General features: G+C 49.7%; 7 protein-coding genes across 17 annotated transcripts; 4 read left to right on the forward strand and 3 right to left on the reverse strand.

The window, feature by feature from the left end:
* Positions 1 to 67: 67 nt before the first annotated feature.
* On the forward strand, positions 68 to 4,138 carry FOXG_07602 (adenosinetriphosphatase). Its single transcript, XM_018386188.1, has 3 exons — positions 68 to 573; positions 624 to 3,564; positions 3,618 to 4,138. Exons 1-3 carry the CDS (start codon positions 522 to 524, stop codon positions 3,844 to 3,846), a joined length of 3,222 nt encoding a protein of 1,073 aa, XP_018243311.1. The 5' UTR covers positions 68 to 521; the 3' UTR covers positions 3,847 to 4,138.
* On the reverse strand, positions 4,031 to 6,603 carry FOXG_07603 (ornithine decarboxylase). The gene is made up of 2 exons (XM_018386189.1): positions 5,498 to 6,603; positions 4,031 to 5,447 (listed from the first exon to the last, which is right to left on the reverse strand). The coding sequence occupies exons 1-2, from the start codon at positions 5,775 to 5,777 to the stop codon at positions 4,381 to 4,383; spliced, it is 1,347 nt and encodes a 448-aa protein (XP_018243312.1). The 5' UTR covers positions 5,778 to 6,603; the 3' UTR covers positions 4,031 to 4,380.
* A 58-nt stretch (positions 6,604 to 6,661) lies between these two features.
* Positions 6,662 to 11,193, reverse strand: FOXG_07604 (mitochondrial presequence protease). Its single transcript, XM_018386190.1, has 2 exons — positions 10,737 to 11,193; positions 6,662 to 10,683 (listed from the first exon to the last, which is right to left on the reverse strand). Exons 1-2 carry the CDS (start codon positions 11,021 to 11,023, stop codon positions 7,953 to 7,955), a joined length of 3,018 nt encoding a protein of 1,005 aa, XP_018243313.1. The 5' UTR covers positions 11,024 to 11,193; the 3' UTR covers positions 6,662 to 7,952.
* A 228-nt stretch (positions 11,194 to 11,421) lies between these two features.
* Positions 11,422 to 13,920, forward strand: FOXG_07605 (uncharacterized protein). 5 transcript variants are annotated; one of them, XM_018386192.1, is made up of 6 exons: positions 11,422 to 11,634; positions 11,742 to 12,115; positions 12,192 to 12,463; positions 12,513 to 12,661; positions 12,714 to 12,957; positions 13,009 to 13,920. In XM_018386192.1, the coding sequence occupies exons 2-6, from the start codon at positions 11,932 to 11,934 to the stop codon at positions 13,489 to 13,491; spliced, it is 1,332 nt and encodes a 443-aa protein (XP_018243315.1). In that variant the 5' UTR covers positions 11,422 to 11,634; positions 11,742 to 11,931; the 3' UTR covers positions 13,492 to 13,920. The 5 variants fall into 5 exon arrangements, with proteins under 5 accessions (XP_018243315.1, XP_018243314.1, XP_018243317.1 ...); XM_018386191.1 differs by having other exon boundaries at positions 11,422 to 12,115; XM_018386194.1 differs by having other exon boundaries at positions 11,742 to 12,463.
* A 109-nt stretch (positions 13,921 to 14,029) lies between these two features.
* FOXG_07606 (STE24 endopeptidase) lies at positions 14,030 to 16,166 on the forward strand. The gene is made up of 3 exons (XM_018386196.1): positions 14,030 to 14,165; positions 14,239 to 15,168; positions 15,219 to 16,166. The coding sequence occupies exons 1-3, from the start codon at positions 14,151 to 14,153 to the stop codon at positions 15,663 to 15,665; spliced, it is 1,392 nt and encodes a 463-aa protein (XP_018243319.1). The 5' UTR covers positions 14,030 to 14,150; the 3' UTR covers positions 15,666 to 16,166.
* FOXG_07607 (uncharacterized protein) lies at positions 15,753 to 20,216 on the reverse strand. 5 transcript variants are annotated; one of them, XM_018386200.1, is made up of 4 exons: positions 19,915 to 20,216; positions 18,430 to 19,224; positions 16,167 to 18,381; positions 15,753 to 16,119 (listed from the first exon to the last, which is right to left on the reverse strand). In XM_018386200.1, the coding sequence occupies exons 2-4, from the start codon at positions 19,185 to 19,187 to the stop codon at positions 15,940 to 15,942; spliced, it is 3,153 nt and encodes a 1,050-aa protein (XP_018243323.1). In that variant the 5' UTR covers positions 19,188 to 19,224; positions 19,915 to 20,216; the 3' UTR covers positions 15,753 to 15,939. The 5 variants fall into 5 exon arrangements, with proteins under 5 accessions (XP_018243323.1, XP_018243324.1, XP_018243321.1 ...); XM_018386201.1 differs by having other exon boundaries at positions 15,807 to 16,119; positions 19,856 to 19,915; XM_018386198.1 differs by having other exon boundaries at positions 15,807 to 16,119; positions 19,699 to 19,915.
* A 132-nt stretch (positions 20,217 to 20,348) lies between these two features.
* FOXG_07608 (uncharacterized protein) lies at positions 20,349 to 23,909 on the forward strand. Of its 3 annotated transcripts, XM_018386202.1 has the most exons (5): positions 20,349 to 20,981; positions 21,040 to 21,358; positions 21,407 to 21,586; positions 21,633 to 22,803; positions 22,852 to 23,909. In XM_018386202.1, exons 1-5 carry the CDS (start codon positions 20,817 to 20,819, stop codon positions 23,582 to 23,584), a joined length of 2,568 nt encoding a protein of 855 aa, XP_018243325.1. In that variant the 5' UTR covers positions 20,349 to 20,816; the 3' UTR covers positions 23,585 to 23,909. The 3 variants fall into 3 exon arrangements, with proteins under 3 accessions (XP_018243325.1, XP_018243326.1, XP_018243327.1); XM_018386203.1 differs by having other exon boundaries at positions 20,349 to 21,358; XM_018386204.1 differs by having other exon boundaries at positions 21,633 to 23,909.
* The last annotated feature ends 659 nt before the right edge of the window (positions 23,910 to 24,568 follow it).

The following is a 24,568-nucleotide window of genomic DNA, read 5'->3' on the forward strand; positions in this document are numbered from 1 at the left end:
CCTGCGCGTAGCGGGGTGCTCTTTCTGACACTGTGAATCGTGAATTGGGGTATCAAACGGGAAGCAACGCCCCGAAAAAAGGAGCTGGTGGCGATTTGCCTTTAACTTCTATCTGACTTTTTCCCTTCATCCTCACGCTTTCATTGTTCATCCGCTTGGAGTCTTTCTCATCTCATTGAACAAATTCTGTCAATGTCAGTCGTTTGTTTGTGTGATTGTTCTTTTGTTGTTGCCCGCAGTCAATCAATTTGTATCTATTCACGGTCACTGCCCAGCACTGCATTCACGGCTGTGCATTAGTGAGCTGCCAGCAGACAGGGGTTCAATTGCCGCCCTTTGCCTTCCACCAGGCTCCCATCGTTTGATCTCAATTTCCTGAAAGAAAACACCATCAAAGACTTTTAATCTTTGTCCTTAATCGTGCAGCTGTGCAATTAAAAGTCCCATTTGGAGGGCGACAAGCTGTCCCATCGCACATCGTATCCAAATCAGCAGAACATCCTCTTGGACCAACTGACATCATGCCTCGAGGTCGCCCTTCCACCCGGGGTACGCCCATCACTGCAGCAGATGGTAAGTCTGATGTTCATAAATGGTTATTATTTCTCACTAAAAAATTCTAGCTTCTAGAGATACATCTACTGCTTCTAATCGAATGACCCGCTCAGCCAGGACTAGAAGTCAGGCTGCCTCGTCTATACCAACTCCCACCCCAGCTGTAGATATTCAGCAAGATGCTCCCTCTGGGTCACGCCCAAGAGGAAGACCTAGGAAGAGTATCCCCGAAGTCGAGGCATCACCTCTGTCTCAATTTCCTACTTCTGACATCGCACTTCCCACTAAACGACGTGGCCGCCCAAGCAAAGCACCCATCATTGAGAGCGAGTCTGTATCATCAGTTCCCACGCCACTAGACCCAGATACAGGGAGCGATTATTCAACTCCTGCGTCTAGCAAAGTGCCAACCCCGGCAGCAGTCGATCATGGTAAATCAACTATCTTCGAAGTTCAACTTCCTGCTCCTTCTACCTCTCGCCCCGTTGACCGCGAGAGAGGTCTGCACAAGAGCGCATATTCTATGAACTCGAGGGCCAAAGGTCGGATGGTGATTGAAGACTCGGACGACGAAGATTTTGACAATTATCGAAACGCTCAAGTAGCTCGTCGCCTCCAGGATGAAGAACTCAAGCAAGCATCCAGTACCGCATCATCATCACTTCCCTTACGAAGAAGCACCAGACCTTCGCTCTCCGGTAGTTTCAACACTCCCGCTCAGGCTTCTGTCAAGCGAGAACGAGCATCGACCCTGACTGACTCTACCGCCAAGCGTGGTCGCCCAGCGAAAAAGCCTAAAGTCATCGCCGACTCAGATGACGAGGAAATTGACATGGATGCGGAGATAGCCCAAGGGCTTGACCTGGACAGCGGCTCGTCATTGAGCTCATACGAGGATGAATCCTTTGCCGATGATGACGCTAGCGACAAGGAAGCAGCTCGATACATCTCCAGTGATGACGAAGACGTTCCAATGGCTATGTCGAGAAAAGCGGCCGGAAAGCGGCCAGCACGTCCCATGGCACGCACCGTACCCCGTGTCAAGGCACCTGCTGCGACTTTTGCCCACTCCGCAAGGAAAGCCGCGCAAGCTGACGGCCCGTCTGGTGATGAGCTCGATGCATTGGAAAGCGCTTTAGGTGATGCTGAGTCTACAGACTTCGCAACTGATAACAATGACGGCTATATCGACTTGAGTAGTAGCGATGCTGATGCAGATGACGCCGATAACAGAGACCATCTCGCGACTATCGCCAACAACCGAAGGGCTTTCAGGAACCAGGGTGTGAGCAGACGTGCCATTAGAGAACGAGAGCGTTTGGAGAAAAACCACCCTGAGATCATAGGCATGTGGGACAGGATTAAAAAGGAGCCAGTGATCAAGGCTGGGAAGGCTACACAACCGGAAAGAATTTCACGCCAACTCAAGCCATTCCAACTTGAAGGTCTTGCTTGGATGATGGAGATGGAGAAGGCAAAATACGAAGGTGGCTTACTCGGTGATGAGATGGGATTAGGCAAGACAATTCAGGCCGTGTCTCTGATTATGTCCGATTATCCCGCGAAACAGCCGTCGCTGGTTCTCGTGCCTCCAGTTGCGCTCATGCAATGGCAACAAGAGATCAAGTCTTACACCGATGGCGCCTTGAACACATTTGTTTTCCATGGAACAAACCAGAAGACCAAGGGGATCACCGTGAAGGAACTCAAGAAATTCGACGTTATCATGATGTCGTACAACAGTCTCGAGTCAGTCTATCGCAAGCAGGAAAAGGGTTTCAAGCGCAAGGATGGCATATACAAGGAGAAGAGTGCTATTCATGCGATCGATTTCCATCGGGTTATTCTGGACGAAGCACACTGTATCAAAACACGCACCACCATGACAGCCAAAGCATGCTTTGCTCTCAAGACTACCTACCGGTGGTGTCTGACGGGCACGCCTCTGCAGAACCGCATCGGAGAGTTCTTCTCTCTGGTTCGTTTCCTACAAGTCGACACCTTCGCGTCGTATCTCTGCAAGCAGTGTCCGTGCTCCACGCTTGAATGGTCGATGGACGAGCACAGTCGTTGCACTGGGTGCAAGCATCCGGGAGTGCAACATGTTTCTCTGTTCAACCAAGAGCTATTGAACCCTATTCAGAAATATGGGAATGCAGGCGCAGGCGCAACGGCTTTTGAAAGACTGCGTTTGATGACAGATCGCATCATGCTGCGCCGTCTAAAGAAAGACCACACCAACTCTATGGAACTTCCAGTCAAGGAGGTTTATGTTGACCGACAGTTTTTCGGAGAAGAGGAGAACGACTTCGCGAACAGTATCATGACGAACGGCCAGCGCAAGTTTGATACGTATGTCGCTCAGGGTGTTCTCTTGAACAATTATGCCAACATTTTTGGCCTCATTATGCAGATGCGACAAGTTGCTGACCACCCTGATCTCATTCTGAAGAAGAACGCTGAAGGAGGGCAAAACGTGCTCGTTTGTTGCATCTGCGATGAGCCTGCCGAAGACACAATCCGTAGCAGGTGTAAGCATGACTTTTGCAGAGCCTGTGTCGGTAGCTACGTCCGCTCTACTGATGAACCTGATTGCCCCCGTTGTCACATCCCCCTCTCGATCGATCTGGAACAGCCAGAGATTGAGCAAGATGAGAATCTCGTCAAGAAAAACTCCATCATCAACCGAATCAAGATGGAGAACTGGACCTCCTCTTCCAAAATTGAACTTCTAGTCCATGAGCTACACAAACTTCGCTCTGACAACGCCTCACACAAGTCGATCATCTTCTCTCAGTTTACTACCATGCTGCAGCTCATCGAGTGGCGTCTCCGTCGGGCTGGTATCACTACAGTCATGCTCGATGGTAGCATGACACCTGCCCAACGACAGGCCTCGATCGAGCATTTCATGAACAACGTGGACGTTGAATGCTTCCTGGTTTCTCTCAAGGCTGGTGGTGTGGCACTGAACCTCACCGAAGCCTCTCGAGTATTCATTGTTGACCCGTAAGTGTCTGAAACGAACATTGTTATCTGAGTAGCTGCTAACAATTACATAGATGGTGGAATCCAGCCGCTGAGTGGCAGTCCGCTGACCGATGCCATCGCATTGGACAAACTCGACCCTGCACTATCACGCGACTGTGTATCGAGGATTCTGTTGAAAGTCGAATGGTGTTGATTCAGGAGAAGAAGACTAACATGATTCACTCCACTGTCAACTCGGACACCAAGGCCATGGAATCGCTCACCCCCCAGGACATGCAATTCCTCTTCCGTGGTTCATAGACGAACTGGGACAACGGCACAGAGCAAAGAGCAAAGACCTTCACAAAAACTAACTGGTCTTTATGAAAACTGGAAATACGGGGACATGAATATGTACAGCATGTGGCATTGGTCACCAGACATGCAGGGTGTACGCATGGAGTTTGGAGTTGACATCAGTAAAGATGCCTTGTTCCTTAGAACGATTTGATTTTGGCACTCGGAGATTCAAACATGTATAAATTTAATGAACGAATTAAAGTATCTGAGAAGACCTGTGTGACCCCGTGATTTGTAATAAATGCAGGTGCCGTGGTACAACATGTCTCGCAAGGGATTACAGAGGTGTCTGAGATTGACAGTTCAGAAATTAATTATGATCTAATATCCGTCTATCTAGCTCTTTTCTCGTTTTCAAATATTGACTGTCAACTTTTGTGTTTCTATTTTCATCGGCCCATGATGAGATTCAAAACATACGAACAAAAAGATTCTCCAAAGAGAACACGAAAGAAATGGTTTCGCTAGCCATTAAGGTGTAAGAAGTGATTGAAATCACAGACCAAGAAGGGCCTTGGCACCAGGCTCGCTGCAGACGTAGATAACGTCGTGGGCGTTGGAGAAGCCGTTGAACTGAGTGGCAGAGCACTTTGTGTAGGCACCCATGTCCTCGAAGTACAGCCAGTCACCGACATCGAGAATGGAGTCGAAGCGAGTGCTCTCAGTGATGCGGTCGATGCCATCGCAGGTAGGACCCCAGACGGAATACTCGAAGCCCTCGCCCTCGGGAGTGGGATGGGCAGCGGTGGTCTCGAAGAGGGTCTTACCGGAGGCGCGGAGAACCTTGGCGATAGGCTGCTGGTGGTCAAACATGATGTTTGAGAAGTTGCCGTAAACGCCATCGTTGACGTAGAGCATGTAGCCCTTGCCATCGAGAGTGGGGTCCTCAACAGTTCGGCGAGCGATGATGTTGCAGGCGATGGTGAAGGCGGTGGCAACATAGTATCGACCTGGCTCGGCGATGATCTCGATGTTGCTGTGAGGAGGGAAGAACTCGTCGAGGGCGTCGCCGAGGACAGCAGCCATGGTCTCGAAGGTATCGCCGCTGAAGCCACCACCAACGTCGAGGGTGCGCATGTTGAACCCGAACTCGTGGGCCAGCTGGAAGACGGTGTGGGCGTCGCGCACGGCCTTGTAGAAGGCAAGAGGATCAGAGGCACCAGATCCAACGTGGAAGCTGACGCCAACAACGTTGAGACCAAGATCCTTGGCCAGGGCGAGAAGACCCTCAGTGGTGTCCATGGCGGCACCGAACTTCATGCTGAAGCGGCACAGAGACTCGCTGTCGTCGGTCATGATGCGGAGGAAGAGCTCAGCTCCTGGATAGAGCTTGGCGATCTTGTAGAGCTCATCGGCATTGTCAAAAGTCATCTGTTTGACGCCCACAGACTTGACGTATCGGACATACGAGTTAGTCTTGCAGGGTTGGGCGTAGATGATGCGGTCGGGGCTAAGTCCTGCGGACAGGACCTGCTCAATCTCGGTCTTGGAGGCACAATCGAAGCCGGTTCCGAGCTCAGATAGAAGCTTGATGATCTGAGGATCGGGGTTGCACTTGACGGCTGGTGTTTGTTAGTGTGTATCACAGCATATTGTCGAGATTTGTACTCACCATAGAAGGGCCGGACCCGAGGGAGATTCTTCTTCCAGCGAAGATGCTGGCGGTAGACCTCTCCGAGGTCAGCAACGAAGAAAGTGTCTTCGTCGCCAGGCTCACACATCTCATGGTCAATGGCCTCCACGCGCTGGTGGAGAGCCTGACCGATGAGTTGCTTTGGAGTGATCACGCCATATTGCTCAAGAGGTTCCTGAAGCAGGGGTTTCTTTAATGCGATATGAGGGTGATTGACATTATGATTGTAGGTGTCGAGGACAGCCGTTGCCATAACCATATCCCAAACAGTTGCGGGGGTTCTTTGGGAAGTTGAAAGAGGGATTAAGTCCGTGGACTAGAAAGACGATACTTTATAGAAAAGTATATATAGTAGAGTGAAGCTTGAACGTACGGATTCAGCTGGTGTTAGGGCGGTCGAGAGCGGTAGCAGACTGATCCCTCAGTGGACTGGCGAGGCCTCCTCGACTCTTCCTCGGCAAGAGGAAGAACCTCTGTAAACCTCCTATGCGGCAGCTGACGGGTGTCGAAGAACGACGGGGGAGTGTAGTCGGATCGAGAGTCGTGCAAGACGGAGAGATCGAGGAGCTTATCGTCGAGCAGCAATAGTAGCGGGAGGGGGGATCGCGTTGATGATGTGAGAGGGCTTGCAGAGGCTGAAATCTTTGTCACTGACGAAGCTCACGGCCGGAGGAGCCGTGGTGAAGGCGGTGCCTTTAATAGACCAAAGGCGGGTCGAGTTTGGTGACGAGTTTGAGCAGTTTTCAAGTGCTCAAAGTTGCTAGGTTTTGTTGATAACGGTTTCGTATCAACGGGTGCACGTTGGAGCAGTTGAAGAGTATAAAAATTGTCGTGATGAAACGTGACAAGTTGTCGAAGAGGAGAGAAAGTGGATGGGGAGATGGGGGGGCCGCCTTTTTATATGGTCGGCTCTAGTCTTGGCCCAAGATAGAAAAAAGAGGTCGATGAGTTTAGTTTGGGCTCTGCTGATTCGAAGAAAATTGTGGAGGTCGCGTTTCCGTTGCAGGTCCTAATTGCATTTGCAGGTCCAAAGAGTTCCAGGTCCAGGTCCAGGTCCAAGAAAGAATGGAGAGAGAAATTTTTACCCTCCACTGTGACGTTGACGAGAGGGGCAGTAAACTCTGTACGTACCGTGTACTTACAGGGGACTTTGAGAATTCCGTGGCGCAGTAGATGAACTGGCGCCTAATTATTGTTGTATAAAATACCTAAACTCTGTATATACTCCTCTCAACAACCAATGTTGAAAATTCATCGCAATTACAGTCACAATTCGTGGCCTGACCTCGTAAGTAATCGCCAACTGCAACTGGCGGTGGATGAACCATCTCGATTCTAGCTACAGGCCTAAAAAACAAGAACCCCGCGCTAAACCCAAAAGCCCCAGCAGCGGTAGAATATCCCATTGGTCTCAGACACTTCCAGAGTCTCGGGAACAAGACACCACACCTTGGAAAAAATGCAAAAATATGTACCGATACATGCAGTCCGTGCATGTGCATTTCCCAGTATAGAAGCCCGTTACGTTCCGGGTCTTTTCAAAGGTTTTCTTGACCGACAGAGTCACAGTCAAGAGTCTGGCCTGTAAGCGTCATGTCCTTTCCTTGGTATTTAGCATAAAGACCCAATAATTCCCTCAGTAAATAAACAAATCACAATACCACGGACCGCGTAAGGCTGGAGCTTATTCCGCGGTCAGGCACCATTGACCAACCCCTGGCTATCACTTCCCATCGTCATATTCTCCATCAAAAGGACACCGTCAACAAAGCCTTTTTAATGCCTCTCTAGTATTTATCGTATACGAATAGACGAATCGGCATGTTCTTCCGTCCGAGCATCTGTAACAGTCATACAGCATGTCAAAGTTGGTCACTCTGTAACACATCACATGCATGTACTCTGCTCTTTAGTCCAGTAAATCCATCGCTCAAGGACTCCGGCTCTGATAGAACGAGCTACCACCTCTCTTCATCCATCACACCGACTCCCTTCTTCCACAATCTCCCCAGTCTCCAATCATAGAACTCCTCGTGCTTGGTGCTTTCGCTCCGCAGCCTCGAGGGTTTCCACAACAGATGCCAAGGTGAAAGTAGCTTCCAGAAATCAAGATAGACAGAAAAGAAAAAGAAGGGCTGCATCTGCTCTTGCGTTGCTCTGTGGTCTCTGTACCATTGCATAGGTAAAGAGATGTATCGTATCTGAACGCGTAACGAGGCAAAAAATCCCTCGTGTTCACATAGGGTGGAAAGTTCCGCTGCGATGCAATGTGAGGAGGGTCATTTATGCTTTGTTCATCTGTGTAATTTACACTTCATCGTACACGCCATCATACAGCTGTAACTCCAGCTGCTCATTGCTCATCCAAACCTCTAGCATGCTGATGCTTCCAACTCTAGGTCGTTATTAGCTTCGTAATCGTTTTCTTTTGGCCTTACTCGGCGCCCTTGACATCCATTTCGCGGATCTTCCATTCGCCATCAACCCAGGACTGCTTCTCTCCAAGGAAGGCGACTCTGCCTTCGCCCTTGGCCAGTCCGTCAACGAGGTAACGCTGCGCCACTTCGCGCACTTGGTCCTTGGTAACGTCAAGAAGCTCTTCACGCTTCTTCTGCTTCATCTCCTCAGTGATTCCTGAGAGGAATCGGCCCATACCCTCCTGGTTCACAGATTTGGGGGCATCAACTCCCTGGAACACAGAGATCTTGGCCTCCTCAAGGTCACGGTCCGACCACTTCTTATCGACGGCCCATTGCCCAGCACCGCGCATGATGCTCAGTGTGTTTTGAGGGTTAGGGTCACGGTAAGAGTAGAAACCAAAGAGGCCGTCAAGAGGTCGAGAGTAAGCACCTCCACCATATGCGCCACCCTTCTCACGGATTTCGTGATGCAGATGCTTATGTGTAAGAAGCTGTGACAGGATCTGGAGAGGTGCACCCTCCGCTGCTGTGTACGATGTGGTTGGTACTGACAATCCACCATAGTAAACTTGGTAAGGAAGAGGATAGAACGTCTTGCTATCCTTGGGAAGCTGGCGGGGAGAGGGGTTCTTCAGGTCAAGAGGATCGCGGGAGAGGTTGCCCACAAACTTCTGCAGGGAAGCACCATTCTCTGCAACACTCTCTGGGCCGCAGGTAATTGCTGTACGCAGGTTTCCACCAGCAAGTGCAATGCTCTGAATCTGCTTCAGCTTGGAGATAACATCTTCAAGCTTGTCCGTCTCAGGTCGGCTAGCTAAAGAAGTCACCAGCTGCACTTGAGAGAGGCCGGAAACTTGCTGTCGCAGCCACGAGGAACGGGTAAGACCAGACTCAGCACTACCCATCGCGAATCGATGTCCAGTGGATGCAATATCGTTCACAACACCGTCAGCAGATGCCTGAAGCAGCTGTCGAATTCTGAGGGCTGCCTCGGGGCTGTCGAAATCGGTTCCCAAAACGAGCTTCTGGATGATATCGAACATGACAGGAACGTTGCGATCTAGGGCCATACCGGTGAAGATGAGGCCTTCACTAGCAGCGTGGAAATCGGTGGGAGATGGTGTGCAGTGGTAACCAACTGAAACGCCACCAGTCTTGAGCTTGATCAGGTCTTCAAGCTGCTCCATGTTCATGTCCTTAGTACCAAGACGCATGATGCTGTCAGTGAACAGAGGGACCAGCTCGCGAAGCTCATCAGGCAAGTTCTCCAATGTGTTGATAGCACGGAAGTATGTCAAGCCGTTCGTAGGAGCCTCGTGCCACTGGATCTTGGTGCCGTTGGCATTCTCGTCTCGCACAACCACAGGCTCCTTGCTTCGGGGAATATCCTTGACGTGGACAGTGGGCAGACAGCCGAGGTCCTCGGTGTTGGTCTTGTTTTGTTCGACCAGCAACTCCTGCTCTTGCTTCTCGAAATGCTTGCGGGCGTTCTCTTTCACTGCCAGCCTCCTTGATAGCTGCCTGGATTCTGGTAGAAAGTCGCTCCTGTTCCTCCCTGGACAAGATCCTCGCCGTAGGTGGTTGAAGGGGGCCATTGTGAACGTCAAAGTGTTATCGTTGAGCAAATACTTATCGATGAGACCCTCCAGGTAGTTACCCTCGGCCATCTTGGTTTGGAAACCATTGATGGTGTCGTTCCAGGCCAACGAGTCAAAGGGGTCCACACCGTTGAACCACTTGGGCTTGAGACGGTTCAGCATAGAAAATCCAAAGTTGGCAGTCTTATGCTTGAGCGATAACTCAAGCTGGTGGAGGGATCCGTCGATCTTGGTTTTGTCAAAGCCCTTCTCTCGGACTTCCCTCAAGATCTGTTGAACGTTCTCCTTGAGCTTAGGAACATCTGCCTCCTGAACACCGGTGAGACCAATAGAGAAAATTCCCTTCTTAGCAGAGCTGTCATATCCAGCGTTGGGGCTCCAATCAGCGCCCATGCCAGCCTCAACAAGACCTCGGTACAGAGGAGAACCATAACCATCCATCAAGAGGGTTGATAGAAGTGCCAGAGAGAAAGACTCCAGCACATCTGTGGTGTCACCCATGATCCATGACACAGAGGTCTTGTACTGACGATCAGGGTCGACAAGAGGATCAAGTGGTCCGTACAGAGTAACTTCCTTGGGGCCGCTCAGTGTTACGGGTTCGTGAATTTGCTTGTCACCCTGGATCTTCTCGAAAGCCTGGAGCTGAGCATCGACCTGCTGCAAGTGGTCAACCAAGGGCATATCACCGTAGGTGAAGACCTTGGCGTTGCTGGGGTGGTAGTGCTCGGCGTGGAACTTTCGCAGTTGCCCGTATGTCAGGTCTGTGATCTTCTGGGGGTCGCCACCCGAGTTGTTGATATCGGGGAAGATATGGTCATGGAAGCGAATGTAGTAAAGATATCCAGCATCCGACATCTGACCCTTCATTTCGTTGTAAACGACACCCTTGAATACCAATTTCTTGCTCGCCTCATCCTCAGCAAGTGGGTTCTCAGGACCAATTCGCCAACCCTCCTGGGTAAAGTCGGACTTCTTAAGCAGTGGGTGCAATGTTGAGTCAAGGTACACAGACATGAGGTTCTTGAAGTCCTGCGCGTTGGTTGTCGCAAAGGGGTAGAAAGTATGGTCTGATGCCGTGAACGCGTTCATAAAGTTCGATAGTGTTCGCGGAAGCATCTTAAAGAAAGGGTCACGAATGGGATATCTATAGACAGTCAGCATTCTCTGCTTCCATGTCTATATCAAGACGAGTCGTACTTTTCGCTGCCGCATAGTGTCGTATGCTCTAGAATGTGAGGAATACCAGTATCATCCGGAGGGTTCGTCTTGAAACCGATCGAAAAGACATTGTTGCTGTCGTCGCGGGCAATGTGCAGATAATCGGCTCCTGTCTTGTCATGCTGAAGGTGAAGAGCCGTCAACTCAAGCTCAGGAACGTGCTTGGATCGAACAAGGGTGAAGCCATGAAGCTTCTCGCCGGGTTTGGGAAATTGTGAAAGCTCCGTGACGGCCTTTCGAGCGCCGGCGGCGGCGTTACGAAGCATTGTAGCAGAGACGTATAAGAAACAATAAGAGAATTAATAATACAGTAAAATCAAGGAAATAGTGTACAGTCGCATATGCGAAACTATATGAAAGAGTTAAAATTGTCGTTAAACAGTCACCGGAGATTTCGATGTATGTAATGACGCCGGAACGATTCGCCCCGAAAAAGTGAAAGGGTCTGCTTTGTAACCCCAGCAGTTTCCTCATGGAGTGGCCGGGTCCCAGCCCACGTCAGTGCCAAGGACATGCCGTAATTGTGGGTGGCCAGTGGACACTACTCAGTAAGAGGCCACTGTGGGATAGCGCCAAAGCCTCCAAAGCCGCATTAGTGTCCATTGAAGCACTAACTGAGCGGCTCAAGATGCCCACCAGAATCTGTTAGCGACTTAGCAATTATCAACATAATCACCACAAAGGTCCATGGCAAAACCTATCCATCTCAAACCTCCATGAGCCCTCCATCTTGTCACACGTTAGCGACTGTATTATTCGATGTCCAACGAACCCTGACTCCAACGCTGTGTCCTTCCAGAATTCATATAGGTCGTACTGTTGCCGTTACTCAGCGTTGGTGTCGATTGCTATCATCATACGGACAAGGCCAATCTTGGTGCGAAGATATTCCCTCCTCAACCACTCAACGTGCCTCTTCGCTGCGAGTGCTTGGCTTGACAATTCATGCGTGAAGCCGACTAACAGCATCTTCTCGCATCTTAGCCGATACCGAATAGTGTTTTGAGTATCATTTTCTCGTTACCACAACTTCAACCCCTCATCTGGCGACGAACATCCCACCCACAATTAACGACGATACATCCCGCTTCGATGCCCCCGGCCTTTCCTGACCTCGTGACCCCCGCCTGAACGATTGCCGTCGTTACCTTGGCCCATCGTAGCTTCGACGGCGATGCCTGCCAGCCAGGTGGATGCTCCTGTAGCCAACGGGCATGACGGACACGCTCATTCACCTACCAAGAAAGGCAAAGGAAAGAAAGGAATGGATAACAACGAGGCATCGCGTCTGCTCCATGCGCGGATATCCCAGCTGGAGCAGGATGCCGCGGGAGATAAGGAGCAAGAGCTGGAGATTGGTGCGTCTCGCCCTCGTCGTCTGCAAGCGGCAGCCTCCCATGGATTCGGAACGATACTGATACGTGGATGGTACAGAACGTGAAGTGAAGAGAGCGAATCGGGATCTCCTTCAGCAGGTATCCAAGATGGACAACATGCAGAAAATCGACCACCTCACCAAGCGGTCTAGTGAACTGTTGGCTGATATGCGACGATTGGAGCGTGAAAATCAGAAGAACAAGCGGCGCGGGGACACCCTACAAAAAGAGAGAGATGCAAGCCGCACGGAGCTTAATAAGACTGTCGGTCTTAAGGAGAAGCTGGAAAAGTTATGTCGCGAGCTCCAGCGGGATAATAACAAGATGAAGGTTTGTGCGAGAGGGCTGACGGAGAGGCGTTGGCTAACTCTATTTGCAGAATGAGAATAAGGAGCTTCAGACGACACAGAAACGGAACAACGCTCACTGGGACGAAAAGTATGCTACACTCTTGACAAAACTCGATGGATATCAGGAAGAAAAAGATACTCCGAAGAAACAAGTCGTGGATATGGAAGTCGACGAGCTGTCAGTCCCAACCATTCTTTTACGTAGAACTCCGCTCACCTTTTGTTCACAGGTTTCGAATTCGCTTCAAATCGTTCATCGAGCAATACGAGTTACGAGAATTGCATTTCCACTCATTAATGCGCACCAAGGAACTCGAAGTGCAGTACCATATGGCGCGATACGAAAGAGAGAAGAAGAACGCAGAAGGGGAATCGACGAAGGCGCGACATCTACAGGCGCAGGTCCAGGCGTTTACCAAGACAGAAACTGAGCTGAGGAATCAGCTAAATGTTTACGTTGATAAGTTTAAGCAGGTGGGTGGACTCGGATAAGATAGTTCGGCATGTTGACTAATGGCACAGCAGGTGGAGGATACCTTGAACAACAGTAACGATTTGTTCCTATCATTCCGCAAAGAGATGGAGGATATGTCGAAGAAGGGCAAGCGGTTAGAGAAGGAGAACGAAGCCCTGAAGCGACAGAAGGAGGCGACAGCTGCCAACATCATCCGCATGGCCGAAGAGCGCCAGGAGTGGAAGAAGAAGACAGAAACCGCCGAGAAGAAGACCGAGAAGCTCATGAGCATTATCCAGCAAATGCAGCAACAAGGGCGTAGGGTGCCACCCGGAATGTCCAACACCGTCGAAAGCGGTTACTCCGATAGTCACGGAGGAAACGAAGGAGACGAAAGCGACTACTCCGACGAGGAAGGCGAGGAGGAAGAACTTAGCGAGTTCGACGACGATACAGAGGAGGAACCACAAGGCAACGAGCAAGGAACGCCAGTGGCCTATGGTCCTGAACGTCCCCCTCAGCCGGTTCCTTCGGCGGCGACAAACGGGCACTAGGAGGCCACTCGGAAGGGGGCTCAAACTGGAGCCAGTGTCAAGAAAAGACTCCCCAGCTTTCACCTGAAAAATCCCTTTTCCGCTGTGAACTTGATGGTCCAGGCTATCTTGTATCAGGCGCAGAACTGGGGAGTTGTAGCTTTTGGGGGCGTGATGATGGCTTCGCGCGTACCGAAAGAGTAAGGATCTTGTTAGTTGGCTACTGGTTGGGCTACTTGCTAGAGATGCTTTTTTGTTGCTGTTTGTTGTTGCTGCTTCGCTATTGCGTGTAAGATGTATTGTCGTAGCTTGTGGATTATTCGAGCATTCATGCCTCGCTCTACTTGAATGTCTACCTTTTGAAGTGAGACATGTGTGAAGTATGCAACAATTGCACATATAAATGATTCGCGCCACGGCAATTGAATCACTCCGTTCATGACATTCAAGAGTATGACATCTGCTGCTGTATTACTACAGTTGCTCTGTTCTTGTGTCGTATTCTGTCGTATTACCACATCGGGACATCGGGGAATAATCACCGCCGACGTGCGTTAGGCCAGATCTACTCTATCATATATCCCACTTGATAAGCCGCGCAACAGGGGCGCATTAAGCAGCCTAGCTTCGCTCTTACAACTACAACCCCAGGTTTTCGGTTCATCAACAGCACCGCAACCATGGATTTCCTTCAGGTACGTTAATATCAAGCATGCCCTGAACACAACTAAATCCTCCAATTACTTCAATGGATGCTAACTCCAACAGCGCCTCGCGCGCTTCCTCGATCGACCGCTCTTCCCATGGAAGAAGCTCATCATGGGCTTCTCCGTAGGCCAATACCTCTTCGAATCGTTTCTCACTCTCCGTCAATATCGCGTCCTCCAGAAAACCAGCCCCCCCGCCGTCCTCTCCAAGGAAGTCTCCCAGGAAGTGTTCGACAAGTCTCAAGCCTACGGTCGCGCCAAGGCAAAGTTTGAAATCATCAACGGTCTCTACTCTCAGGTTCAGAATCTCGCTTTCATGCACTTCGATGTCCTTCCTAAACTGTGGTCCTGGACTGGTGATCTTCTTCTCAAGTGGGCTCCTGCGCGCTTCACTGGAGAGATCAGCCATACTATCGTATTCGTCTTGACTTTCGCCGTTATTAGCCAGCTTCTTCGTCTTCCTTCTTCGATTTATCAGACTTTCGTCCTTGAGGAGAAGTTTGGTTTCAACAAGCAGACGCCTAAGCTCTTTGTCACCGATCTCATCAAGACCCAAGCTCTCACCTTCGTTCTCGCGCCTCCTTTCCTCGCAGGTTTCCTCAAGATCATCCAGAAGACTGGTAACCAGTTCTTCTACTACCTGTGGCTCTTCGTCATTGCTCTTCAGGTCTTCATGATCACCATCTACCCCGTTGCTATCCTGCCTCTGTTCAACAAGCTGTCTCCTCTTGAGGATGGTGAGCTCAAGACCAAGGTTGAAGCTCTTGCCGCTAGCCTCAAGTTCCCTCTCCACGAGCTCTATGTCATTGATGGAAGCAAGCGAAGCGCCCACTCCAACGCCTATTTCTTTGGTCTCCCCTGGAAGAAGCACATTGTTATCTACGATACTCTCATCGAGAAGAGCGAGCCTGATGAGGTTGTTGCTGTTCTTGCTCACGAATTGGGCCACTGGAAGCTTGGTCACACGACCAGCTTGTTCGGTATCTCTCAGGTAAGTTTTTGAATTCTATCAGATTATTACTGAAGCTAACAAAAATTCAGGCCCATACTTTCTACATCTTCCTCCTCTTCTCTGTTTTCATCAACAACCACTCTCTGTACTCCTCGTTCGGTTTCCTCAAGCAGCACCCGATCATCATTGGTTTCATCCTCTTCTCTGATGCTCTTGCTCCTATGGATCTCGTCATCAACCTGCTTATGCATATCGTCAGCCGCAAGTTCGAGTTCCAGGCCGATGCCTTCGCTAAGCAGCTTGGTTATCCCGAGCAGCTTGCTCGTTCTCTTCTCAAGCTCCAGATCCAGAACCTTAGCACCATGGACGCCGATTGGATGTACGCCAGCTACCACTTCTCTCACCCCCATCTGTCTGAGCGCCTCAAGGCCCTTGGCTGGAAGGGCTCCGAGGGTGTCACCGACGGCGTCACTGATAAGTCCATTGGCAACGAGAAGGAGGGTGTTGTCAAGGCCAGTGGACGTGATGAGCTGTAAATGCAGCAAAAGATTATCTATTTAGATTACATCTGAACAGGGGCTCCTTAGTCTCCTTGGGAATGTGTTTTAGATATAGGAAAATGGCCGGTATGAGCTGGTCATCTAGAAAGGACTTGGCCACCCTTAGACACGTATAGAACCAGACTCAACTGTACAATACAAGTGATTTTTTTTTTTTAAATCTTATCTATTCATGGCATTGCTACCGATATGCTCTTGATGATCCCAGAGTCTACCTGTGCGCCATCTACATTTTACTCATTTTGTTCATCTAATCATCATAGGACTCGTCGGAATCGTAGGATCCCTCAGAACCTTCCAACCCTTCATCTTCTTCAGATGACTCTTCCTCTTCACCTTCTTCGGGCTTCAGACCGTAATCATCGTGGAAGTAGCTAAGCTCGTGAGTCTGGACCTTGTAGCCCATGTCCTTGAACGCTGTCTCCATACCCTGGAATTTGTTAGTAATGACCAGAAAAGACAGGGAGTGAAACAAACCTCTTGCATGATCTTGGCGGCAGTGACAACGATATTGCTCTTGCCAGGCTCAAAGCACGGTAGGACAGTCTCAAGAAGAGCAGTCTTGATCTCATCCTCGGTAACGGCTCGCACGCGTCGCAGAACCTCCTTGCCCCAATCCTTAGGCAGACCACGGACAACACCCTGGACAAAGTTCTGCTGGGCGGCGCTAGGCATGGTGGATTGTTCATCGGCGAACATAACAACGATCTGGCTGATGGTGCCCTCGAGCAAGTGACGATCAATATCAACTTCACCTTTTGCAATCTTGCTGATGGCCTCCTTAGAGGCCTTGATAGCCTTATACGCATCGGGTGAGCGGTAGACATGGTATGAGATGATACCAGAGTTGATATCCCGAGAGAAGTAGACGCCGTAAGCGTATCCAGCACCACGAACAGCGTTCCAGAGAGGACCTTCAGCAGCTTCGAGATATCCAATGGCAACCATGATGGAGGCGAGACGAGGATCGTCGAAGGAGGCCAGGCCTTGGGCTGTTGAGACTGAGTAGGAGCTCTCCAGAGTAGTCATGGGCACAATGATAGCGCCAACTGATCCAGGGTTGCGACCTTCATCGTTGAGCAGGCTCACAGGCTTAGGAATCTCGACCATGTTCTCAGCGACCGTCAGAGACTTAGAGAGCGTGTCCCAAGTAGTCAAGGGGTCCGGAAGAGTTTTTAGATTGGCTGTGACAAGGAAACGGAGGTTCTGGAAAGTGAAGAGTGAGTCTCGAACGGTGTTGAACCAACCAACAACCTTCTCGGGTTCCTTCTCAAGAAGCTTCTTGAGTCTCTTCAGATAGACTGCGCGAACAAGCACACGCTTGGCAACAGCCAGTGAGGACTTTTCCATATGAATAGCAGCGTTGACCTCGCTGGCCATAGATTTGCCATCACGCTTTGACTCAGGGATGTCAGCCAAAGCCTTGGTAACGCTGGCTTTGAGTCGCTGGGGATCAAAGATTGAGTCAAACATCATGGTGCGAATCCACTCAACGGCTGCAGCATACTTTTGAGGCTCAACCTGGAACTGGATCATTATTCCGTCAGGATCGCTGATGTAGCGAGCGGAGTGGAGGGAGTAGCTGATAGTGTCTCGCTCAAGTTCCATGACAACTTGCTCAAAACCGACTTGCTTTCCATCACGCATGATGTGTGTGTTGAAAAAGTTGTCGCTAAAGATTGGCATCAGGGGCTTTAGCTCATTGGGTACTTGAGAAGTGCCGATGTGGATAGTGATGTGAACAAAGTTGGTGGGAACATCCTCAAATTGGATGAAAAGAGGAAGCTTGCCTTGAGTTGTACCATCAATGAGTTTCTGTGCCGAGCCACTACCCAGACCGACTGCGCGTGCATGTCCTGAGCGAGCAGTATCCGACTCAATGAAGTGGATAGAATCTGTACTAGGAACACTCCAGCGATCGACGACAGAGGCGGGAATGGGCTCATCATTCTTCTTCTTAGCATCTTCGAGACGCTTGGCAAGCTTCTCCAGACCTTCAGCACCCAAATCCTCCTTGCGCTTGGCAATCCGAGCTTCTTCATCCTTCTTCATCTTGGTGGCCAATTCATGGGAAGGCTTGCCGAGGATTGAGATGTGAGGAGCGTCAGCCATCCATTTGCTGAGGAAGTCTCGCCACTGCTGGTCTGTCCACTTCTCCAAAACATCGTACTCTTCCAAATCCTTCAGATCCTTAAGTGTCGAGCCATCTCGCTTGCCAAAGAGGTAGTCGGTGATGATATTTGTAGCGTAGAAAGACTCGGATGTCTCAGCATGGTACTTGACTTGACGCCTCTCACGACGGATGCACTCTCTCATGTAATCCATGTCGATAGGCTTCGAGGCAACTTCCTTCAGAAGCTCAAACAGTCGCTTCTCGACAAATTCAAGCTTCTCAGTAGCAACACCTGTGGGCTGCAGCCAAATGACCATGTCAGGTCGAGGGTCGGTCCAGTAAGAGACCGAACTGGCGAGCTCCTCCTTTTCAACCATGACATTCTCAAGAATGGAGACAGAAGAACCACAGAGGTATGTGAGAAGCACATTAAGGGCAGATGATTGGATAAGGTCGTTGCAGTTAGGTCCGAAGAAACCAACGAGGACCTCTCCAACGGATTCGTCTTCCTCTGGGAACTCAACGGTCACAATCTGTGTCTCGTTAATCTTTGGGGGTTGGGCGGAGTCAATCCAAGGCCTGTGACTAGTCAGCAAAGCACAATTCACTAATTATTATGCAACTTACCTCTTGAAAGGGGTATCAAGAGAAGGAATGTCATCCTTGATAGACTCTTCAAAGTCTTCGAGGATGTGGATAAGCTCATCTTGGTTGACCTCACCTACAAGAACCAAGCAAAGGTTTCGGGGCTGGTACATGTCCCGATGGAACTGGCGGATACGTTCAGGGGCAAGAACTCGAAGAGCATCAGTCATGCCACCAGTCTCGTAACGGAATCCAACGTTTTCGGGATAGAGGAGACGACGGGCCTTGATATCCATGAGCTCAGAGCTGCGGAATTGCACAGCTTGCATTTCAGAATAGACAACACCAGCATCGTTGCCTTCGCCGTCGATGTGCCAGACCTCGGTCACGATACTCTCATCCGTAATGGTAGGCAAGATAACATGCTCGAGGTACACAGGGAGAACTTGGGCGAAACCATCCCAACCGGCGGTTTCAAGTGTGTAAGCCGTATGGTCGGTAGCAGTCCAGGCGTTTGTGTGGGAGTATGCACGGGAAGAGAGCTTGTCAAGAAGACCCTTGTACTGGTAGCTCTTGGAACCCATAAAGACGAGATGCTCAAGAGTGTGAGGAGCGCCAGAGTCGTCAAAGATCTCAGTGGCTAAAGTGAAGTAGCCATTGAGCTTAGGACCCTTGCGGTCAGCGACAACAACCTGCATTCCACTACGGTCTGACACATATTGAGTGATTGTGCAAGGCGCATAGTCCGTTTTGAAGCTCTGTATCTTGCGGAAATGCGACTTTGAAGGTTCTGGTGACATCTTGAAGTGTTTGAGGCCTACGAGGCTCCAAATAGAACTTGTTAAGTTAGCAAACTACTTATATATAGAAATTTGAGAGGAGTCAAAGAGATAGAGGAAGAGAGCCGGGCTTATATAGTAAGAGCACGTGATAATTTAGTGACGAACGGGATATTATAAGACTGTGAGCGTTTGAGGAAACAAGAATCGGGAGTGGCGCTCATTCAAGCGGACGGTGATTGGGTTCGACCAAGAAAAGCAACTGTGTCAAAGAGAAGAAGACATGACTAACTCAATGCTGGTAGCCGCAAGAGAAACGTTTGACATGATGGTATAGACGATAACGCTGAGCAGGGCGACTACCGCTGCAACAGCATATCGTGAACGGGGGGTTTTGGGTGACATCACGACAGTGAAAGTGCTTTGTCGATGACAGTTATTCCCAATCTGAGAAAAGAAGCAGCTGGCAGCTATTCAGAGTTCAACTCGGACTGCATCCAACTGAAAAGAAAAATCGAGGGTTCCAACCAACTTCATACAGAGGAACAGGCAGAGTTATGCTGATATACGAATTCTCGCGAATAGCTGTTACACAGCAGCACAGATACTCAAGACCCCGCCATCAAGAGAAGAACACTGACAAGGAAGAAACAAGGTTGAAGGACAAGGCAGACAAGGCAGAAACCCACCAAAATATGTGACACGCAATGCAGACAGTACCTGATCACAAGGAAAATACTTTACGCACCTTCAAAGATTTGTTGCCTAAGTACCGTAAGATAAGGCTGTAGGTTGCTGCGAGTAAGAATGACGAGGAGAGGAGGGGTCCAATCAGTTACTGGGAATGGGCCTGACGAGAAAAATTACCCCGCTATCGAGGTAGCACTTGGTGTAATTGGTAACAGCAATACGACAGAAGACGGCTGAGGATGCGCAAGAAAGATTTAAATGGATGGTTTATATGAAGGGGATTGAAATAAGACATTGGATGTGAGCAACCATTTTGTTGAATGGTAGCAACCAACATTGTTTTAATATCTTTTGCTCCCACATCAACCACAAGCACGAATTAACCTAGGCATCTATCCAGGTATAGCCTCCGCCCTCCTCATAACTTTAGGTAGGAGCACAAGCCAAATTGCCATCGGCATTCTCAATTTTGGTTGGCACGGTCCTTGTCTTTCCATTCATGACCTCAAGAACAATGCAATCCAAAGATGGGCTTTCATGAACAATCCATTAAAGTGGCTTGTGCTCGCCATTGATTGGCTGTACTGCCGCTAAGCGCACTGGCCAAGGTTCAGCCACTCAGTGCTTGGCTTCAGTGGGAAAGTGGCAGGTGCACCAGGGAGGGAAGCTGTAGTGCTGTCATGACGGCACTGGGAAGTTGCCAGCTTGTGGCTGACTCTCGACTGTAACTTGCGACAGACACCGACAGCTCATGGCAAGAGCCCAGAGCAAGCCAGAGAATATTGATGATTTACCTTGAACTTTGAGCTGTCCAATTACTATTCGAGTCCCACAAGTGCAACATATCAATATTAAGCTCCACGAACAACTCAGCAGCCGTTGTGCTAAACCCACGATACACATCTAGCTTCACCTGACGTTGCTCAACGTTCTTACGATAATACACCTCCTTCTGTCACGATGGCTGCGACAACGGAGCAAGCTCCGCAACAGCTTAGCGACGCTCTCGTCGCCTTCTCCCTCGAAGGTCGATTCCCCGACAATATCTCCGTTCTGCCTCCTGTTTCCGAAACCGACCTACAACCTGCGATCCAAGCTCTGGCGAAAGCCAAGCGAGATCTGGAGGTAATATGACTCTATTCAAACGAACTTCAGCCAGCTATGTTGCTCACGACGCCCACAGGCCGAGCTACACACCATCAATCAAGAAACAAAGCAAGATGTTGATTCCTGGATACGGAATTCAAAGACTCTACAGGAGGACATATTCCGCTCGAAGGCGATGGCCAATGAGATTGAACGGCAATCTGAAGCTCCTGATGCTTCTGGCGAGGCGATTCAAGACGCGGAGGAAAAAGCGGAGTTCTTGAATCGCGAAGTCCAGTACAGTCAACAGCTGCACGGCGCATTGCAAGGCATCAAACGTGTCAACCAGCTCCTAAGTGAAGTAGAAGCTGCTAAGAATGAACGCCGCATATTAGACTCGTTACGGCTACTCGAGAGTATGTTATAAAATTCCCATTGCCGATATCATACTCACCACTTGACAGAGTCATGGGAAGCAATTGACCAAATTGGTGTAAGCAAAACTTGTCGAGTCATGAAACTTCTGAATCTTCGAAGTTTTGAGCTCAAATCTTCTGTTCATGAGGTTTTCGACCATATCTGGAAGACATTGATTCATGCGGATATTGAGACACGCCAATTCGCCATTTACAATGCTGTTGAGGGTGAGGAAACTGCCTCGCAAATACCACTACCGCTAACAAGTCTTAGATGAGCAAATGAATCTCTCCGATGCAGTAGTTGGCCTTCAGGCTTACAAAGAGGTCGACGAGCGTATGGAACAGTTGTGGCGAAATGTAGATGCCGCAATCATATCTCCCCGGATGGATATCAAAAACAACACCTTGCCTACTATACAAGCAGATGGAGAGGTCCTGAAGCTATCAGGAGAAGCATCAAGATCAGTCGATGCTCTACTCACCGACCTAGAAACGTCCTTCACTTTTCTCGCCCAAAAACTTCCTTCTGATCTCTTGCCACCACTTGGTAACTTTATGATGGCAGACGTAATACCCAAGCTTATTGGGGAGTGGCTGGAGGTTGCAGTACCTTCGTCGTTGAAAGAGATGGACAACTTCCAGGCCATGATCAAGAGAGCTCGCGAATTCTGCCAGTCGCTGACTCAACATGGATACACGGGCTTCACGGATTTACAAGATTGGGTTGACAATGCGCCATCAATATGGCTTGGGAAGTGTCGTGAGACAACGCTCGACTCTGTCCGATCCAAGTTACTTGGCGGAATCGGAGAGTCAAAACAGGTCGAGAAGGTTGAGAAGCAAATGGTGTCTCTGGCAGAAGGTAAAGAGATCACAAAGACGCCAGGAGGAGCTGCAGCAAATACCGAAGCTGCTGACTGGGGAGCTGATTGGGGTGATGCTTGGGAGGAAGATAATGAGCAACCCGAAGTCCAGAACAAATCTGCCTCGAAAGGCCCAGGCTCTGCGAAAGCCGACGAAGACGATGGAGCAGATGCATGGGGATGGGATGAAGAGGACACTACTACCGAGGCCAAGGACACCAAAGAAGCCCCCGAGAAGGATGAGGAAGATGACAGTGCTGCTGCTTGGGGTTGGGGAGAAGAGGACACAACCCAAGAGCCAGTGCAGGCCCCGAAACCCAAGGGCAAAGCCCCTAATGCCCAAAACGAGACTCGAGAGCTTGTGTTAAAGGAGACATATAGCGTGTCGTCAATGCCTGAGCCTGTCCTCGAACTTATTTATGCCATCTTGGAGGACGGCGCTGCACTAACGAGAGACGATGTGGAATATGCGCCTGTTGCAGCTACAGCGCCTGGTCTCTTTGGTCTGCCAACATTTGCGTTAGCCTTGTTCAGGGCCATCTCACCTCACTACTACTCTAGAAGTGAGGGTGGCAACATGTAAGGACATTCCAAGAATCGGCTGAGGGCGTCACTAATCCGGAACAGGTTCCTATACAACGATGCTATGTATCTAGCAGAAAAGCTCTCCGAATTCGCTGATGGCTGGAAGAAGCGAGACGACTTAACACCTAGGGCGCGAAATATGCTACGGCTTGACAATGACATCAAGAGCTTGCAAGCCTTCGCCAATCGCAGCTATGCCAACGAGATGAACATCCAAAAGACCATTCTTCGAGATTTCCTTGGTGGAGCGCAAAGTCTGATGCAGCAAGATGAGATGGAGGCTTGTGTCGAGTTGGCTTCGGCCCGCATCCGTGCCATGGCTTCTGTCTGGAAACCTATCCTCGCTCGTTCAGTCTGGACTCAGGCTTTGGGTTCGTTGGCTGATGCTCTCGCGACCAAGCTCATCACAGACGTCCTCGAGATGTCGTCCATCGGTCAAGACGAGGCATACAATATTGCAAAAACAATCGCCACAGCTACTGAGCTCGACGACCTCTTCCTGCCCAGCACCCTGACAGGAACTGCTAAGTCGGAGGATGAGGTTCCTCAAACAGCTCAGTATGCTCCTAGCTGGCTACGTCTCAAGTATCTGAGCGAGGTTCTGCAAAGCAATCTCAACGAGGTACGGTATCTGTGGTGTGAAAGTGAATTGAGTCTGTACTTTTCGGTCTCTGAGGTTATAGACCTTATTGAGGCTAGCTTCGAGGCAAACTCAAGGACGAGGGATACCATTCGTGAGATTCAGTCCAAACCTACGCCTTTAGCTGGGCGATGAGAGATGTTTGCATGGAGATGAGGGCTGTTTGTGAGATATCTTGGAAAGATGCAGCATTTATGACGCTTTAGAAATAAATATGTGATTGTCTGGCTGTTTGAAGCCTTGCTTCATCTCTGTTCTGTCTTATTTTGTCTTTGTTTTGTCTTGTTTTCATCTCTAATACTCAAATCTGTTGTCAGGAGCAAGTCCACAGCTCATCACCAACAACCACACAAACTCACACAATATGAGCAGCTCTATGGATAATAAAGTAGCCATCTACTACAGAAGCATCTCGTTCTTATAAAATCAGCACCATATAGTGCTTTTACCTCAGGAGCAGCTTTCATGTTCATCGACTTCACTGCAACCTCAAGCTACCCTATACTTCAACCGTGCCGAAAAGTGAGGCCCAGAATCGCTTGTCCGATTACGAAGACGATAAGACCCTTGATGTTGGTTTACTTAAGAGTATAATTGGAGTTATTCTGCCATTATGATTTATGGTCACTTGTTTGTGGTCTTTGAACTGACATCGGGGAGAAATCATTGTCACAATCACAGGTAACAACCTCACGAGCATTGAGGCTCCGTCACTTCACAGCCTTCAGAAACTGACCAGAAGATCACAGGCACCAAGAGGCAGACTCATCTGACAGCCATAACTCACCTTGTCCTTGACAGATGACCTCACGTAATGACCTCTCAACACGGCATATCACAATCCACAAACTCAATCCGCCTTTCTCACCTTCGTAGCACAAACAATAGACATCGGTCGAGTTTCCCATCGTACCATAATCCAGTGAGCTGACTGACCGGAAACCCATAGCAAGGCAACAAGCGGAGGAACACAAAAGCAGATAGCACAGCATGAGACAGCTGCCGAGATGTCGCGACGTCATGTCCGCCGGATGAGTTTCTGTAAGAGGGTGATTCCCTGGCTGGTATGACGACTAAGCATGCCAAGACGGACGTGGATATCTCCAAGACAAGAGGACA

This window comes from Fusarium oxysporum, chromosome 4 (assembly GCF_000149955.1).
Source record: "Fusarium oxysporum f. sp. lycopersici 4287 chromosome 4, whole genome shotgun sequence".
Lineage (NCBI taxonomy): Eukaryota > Fungi > Ascomycota > Sordariomycetes > Hypocreales > Nectriaceae > Fusarium > Fusarium oxysporum.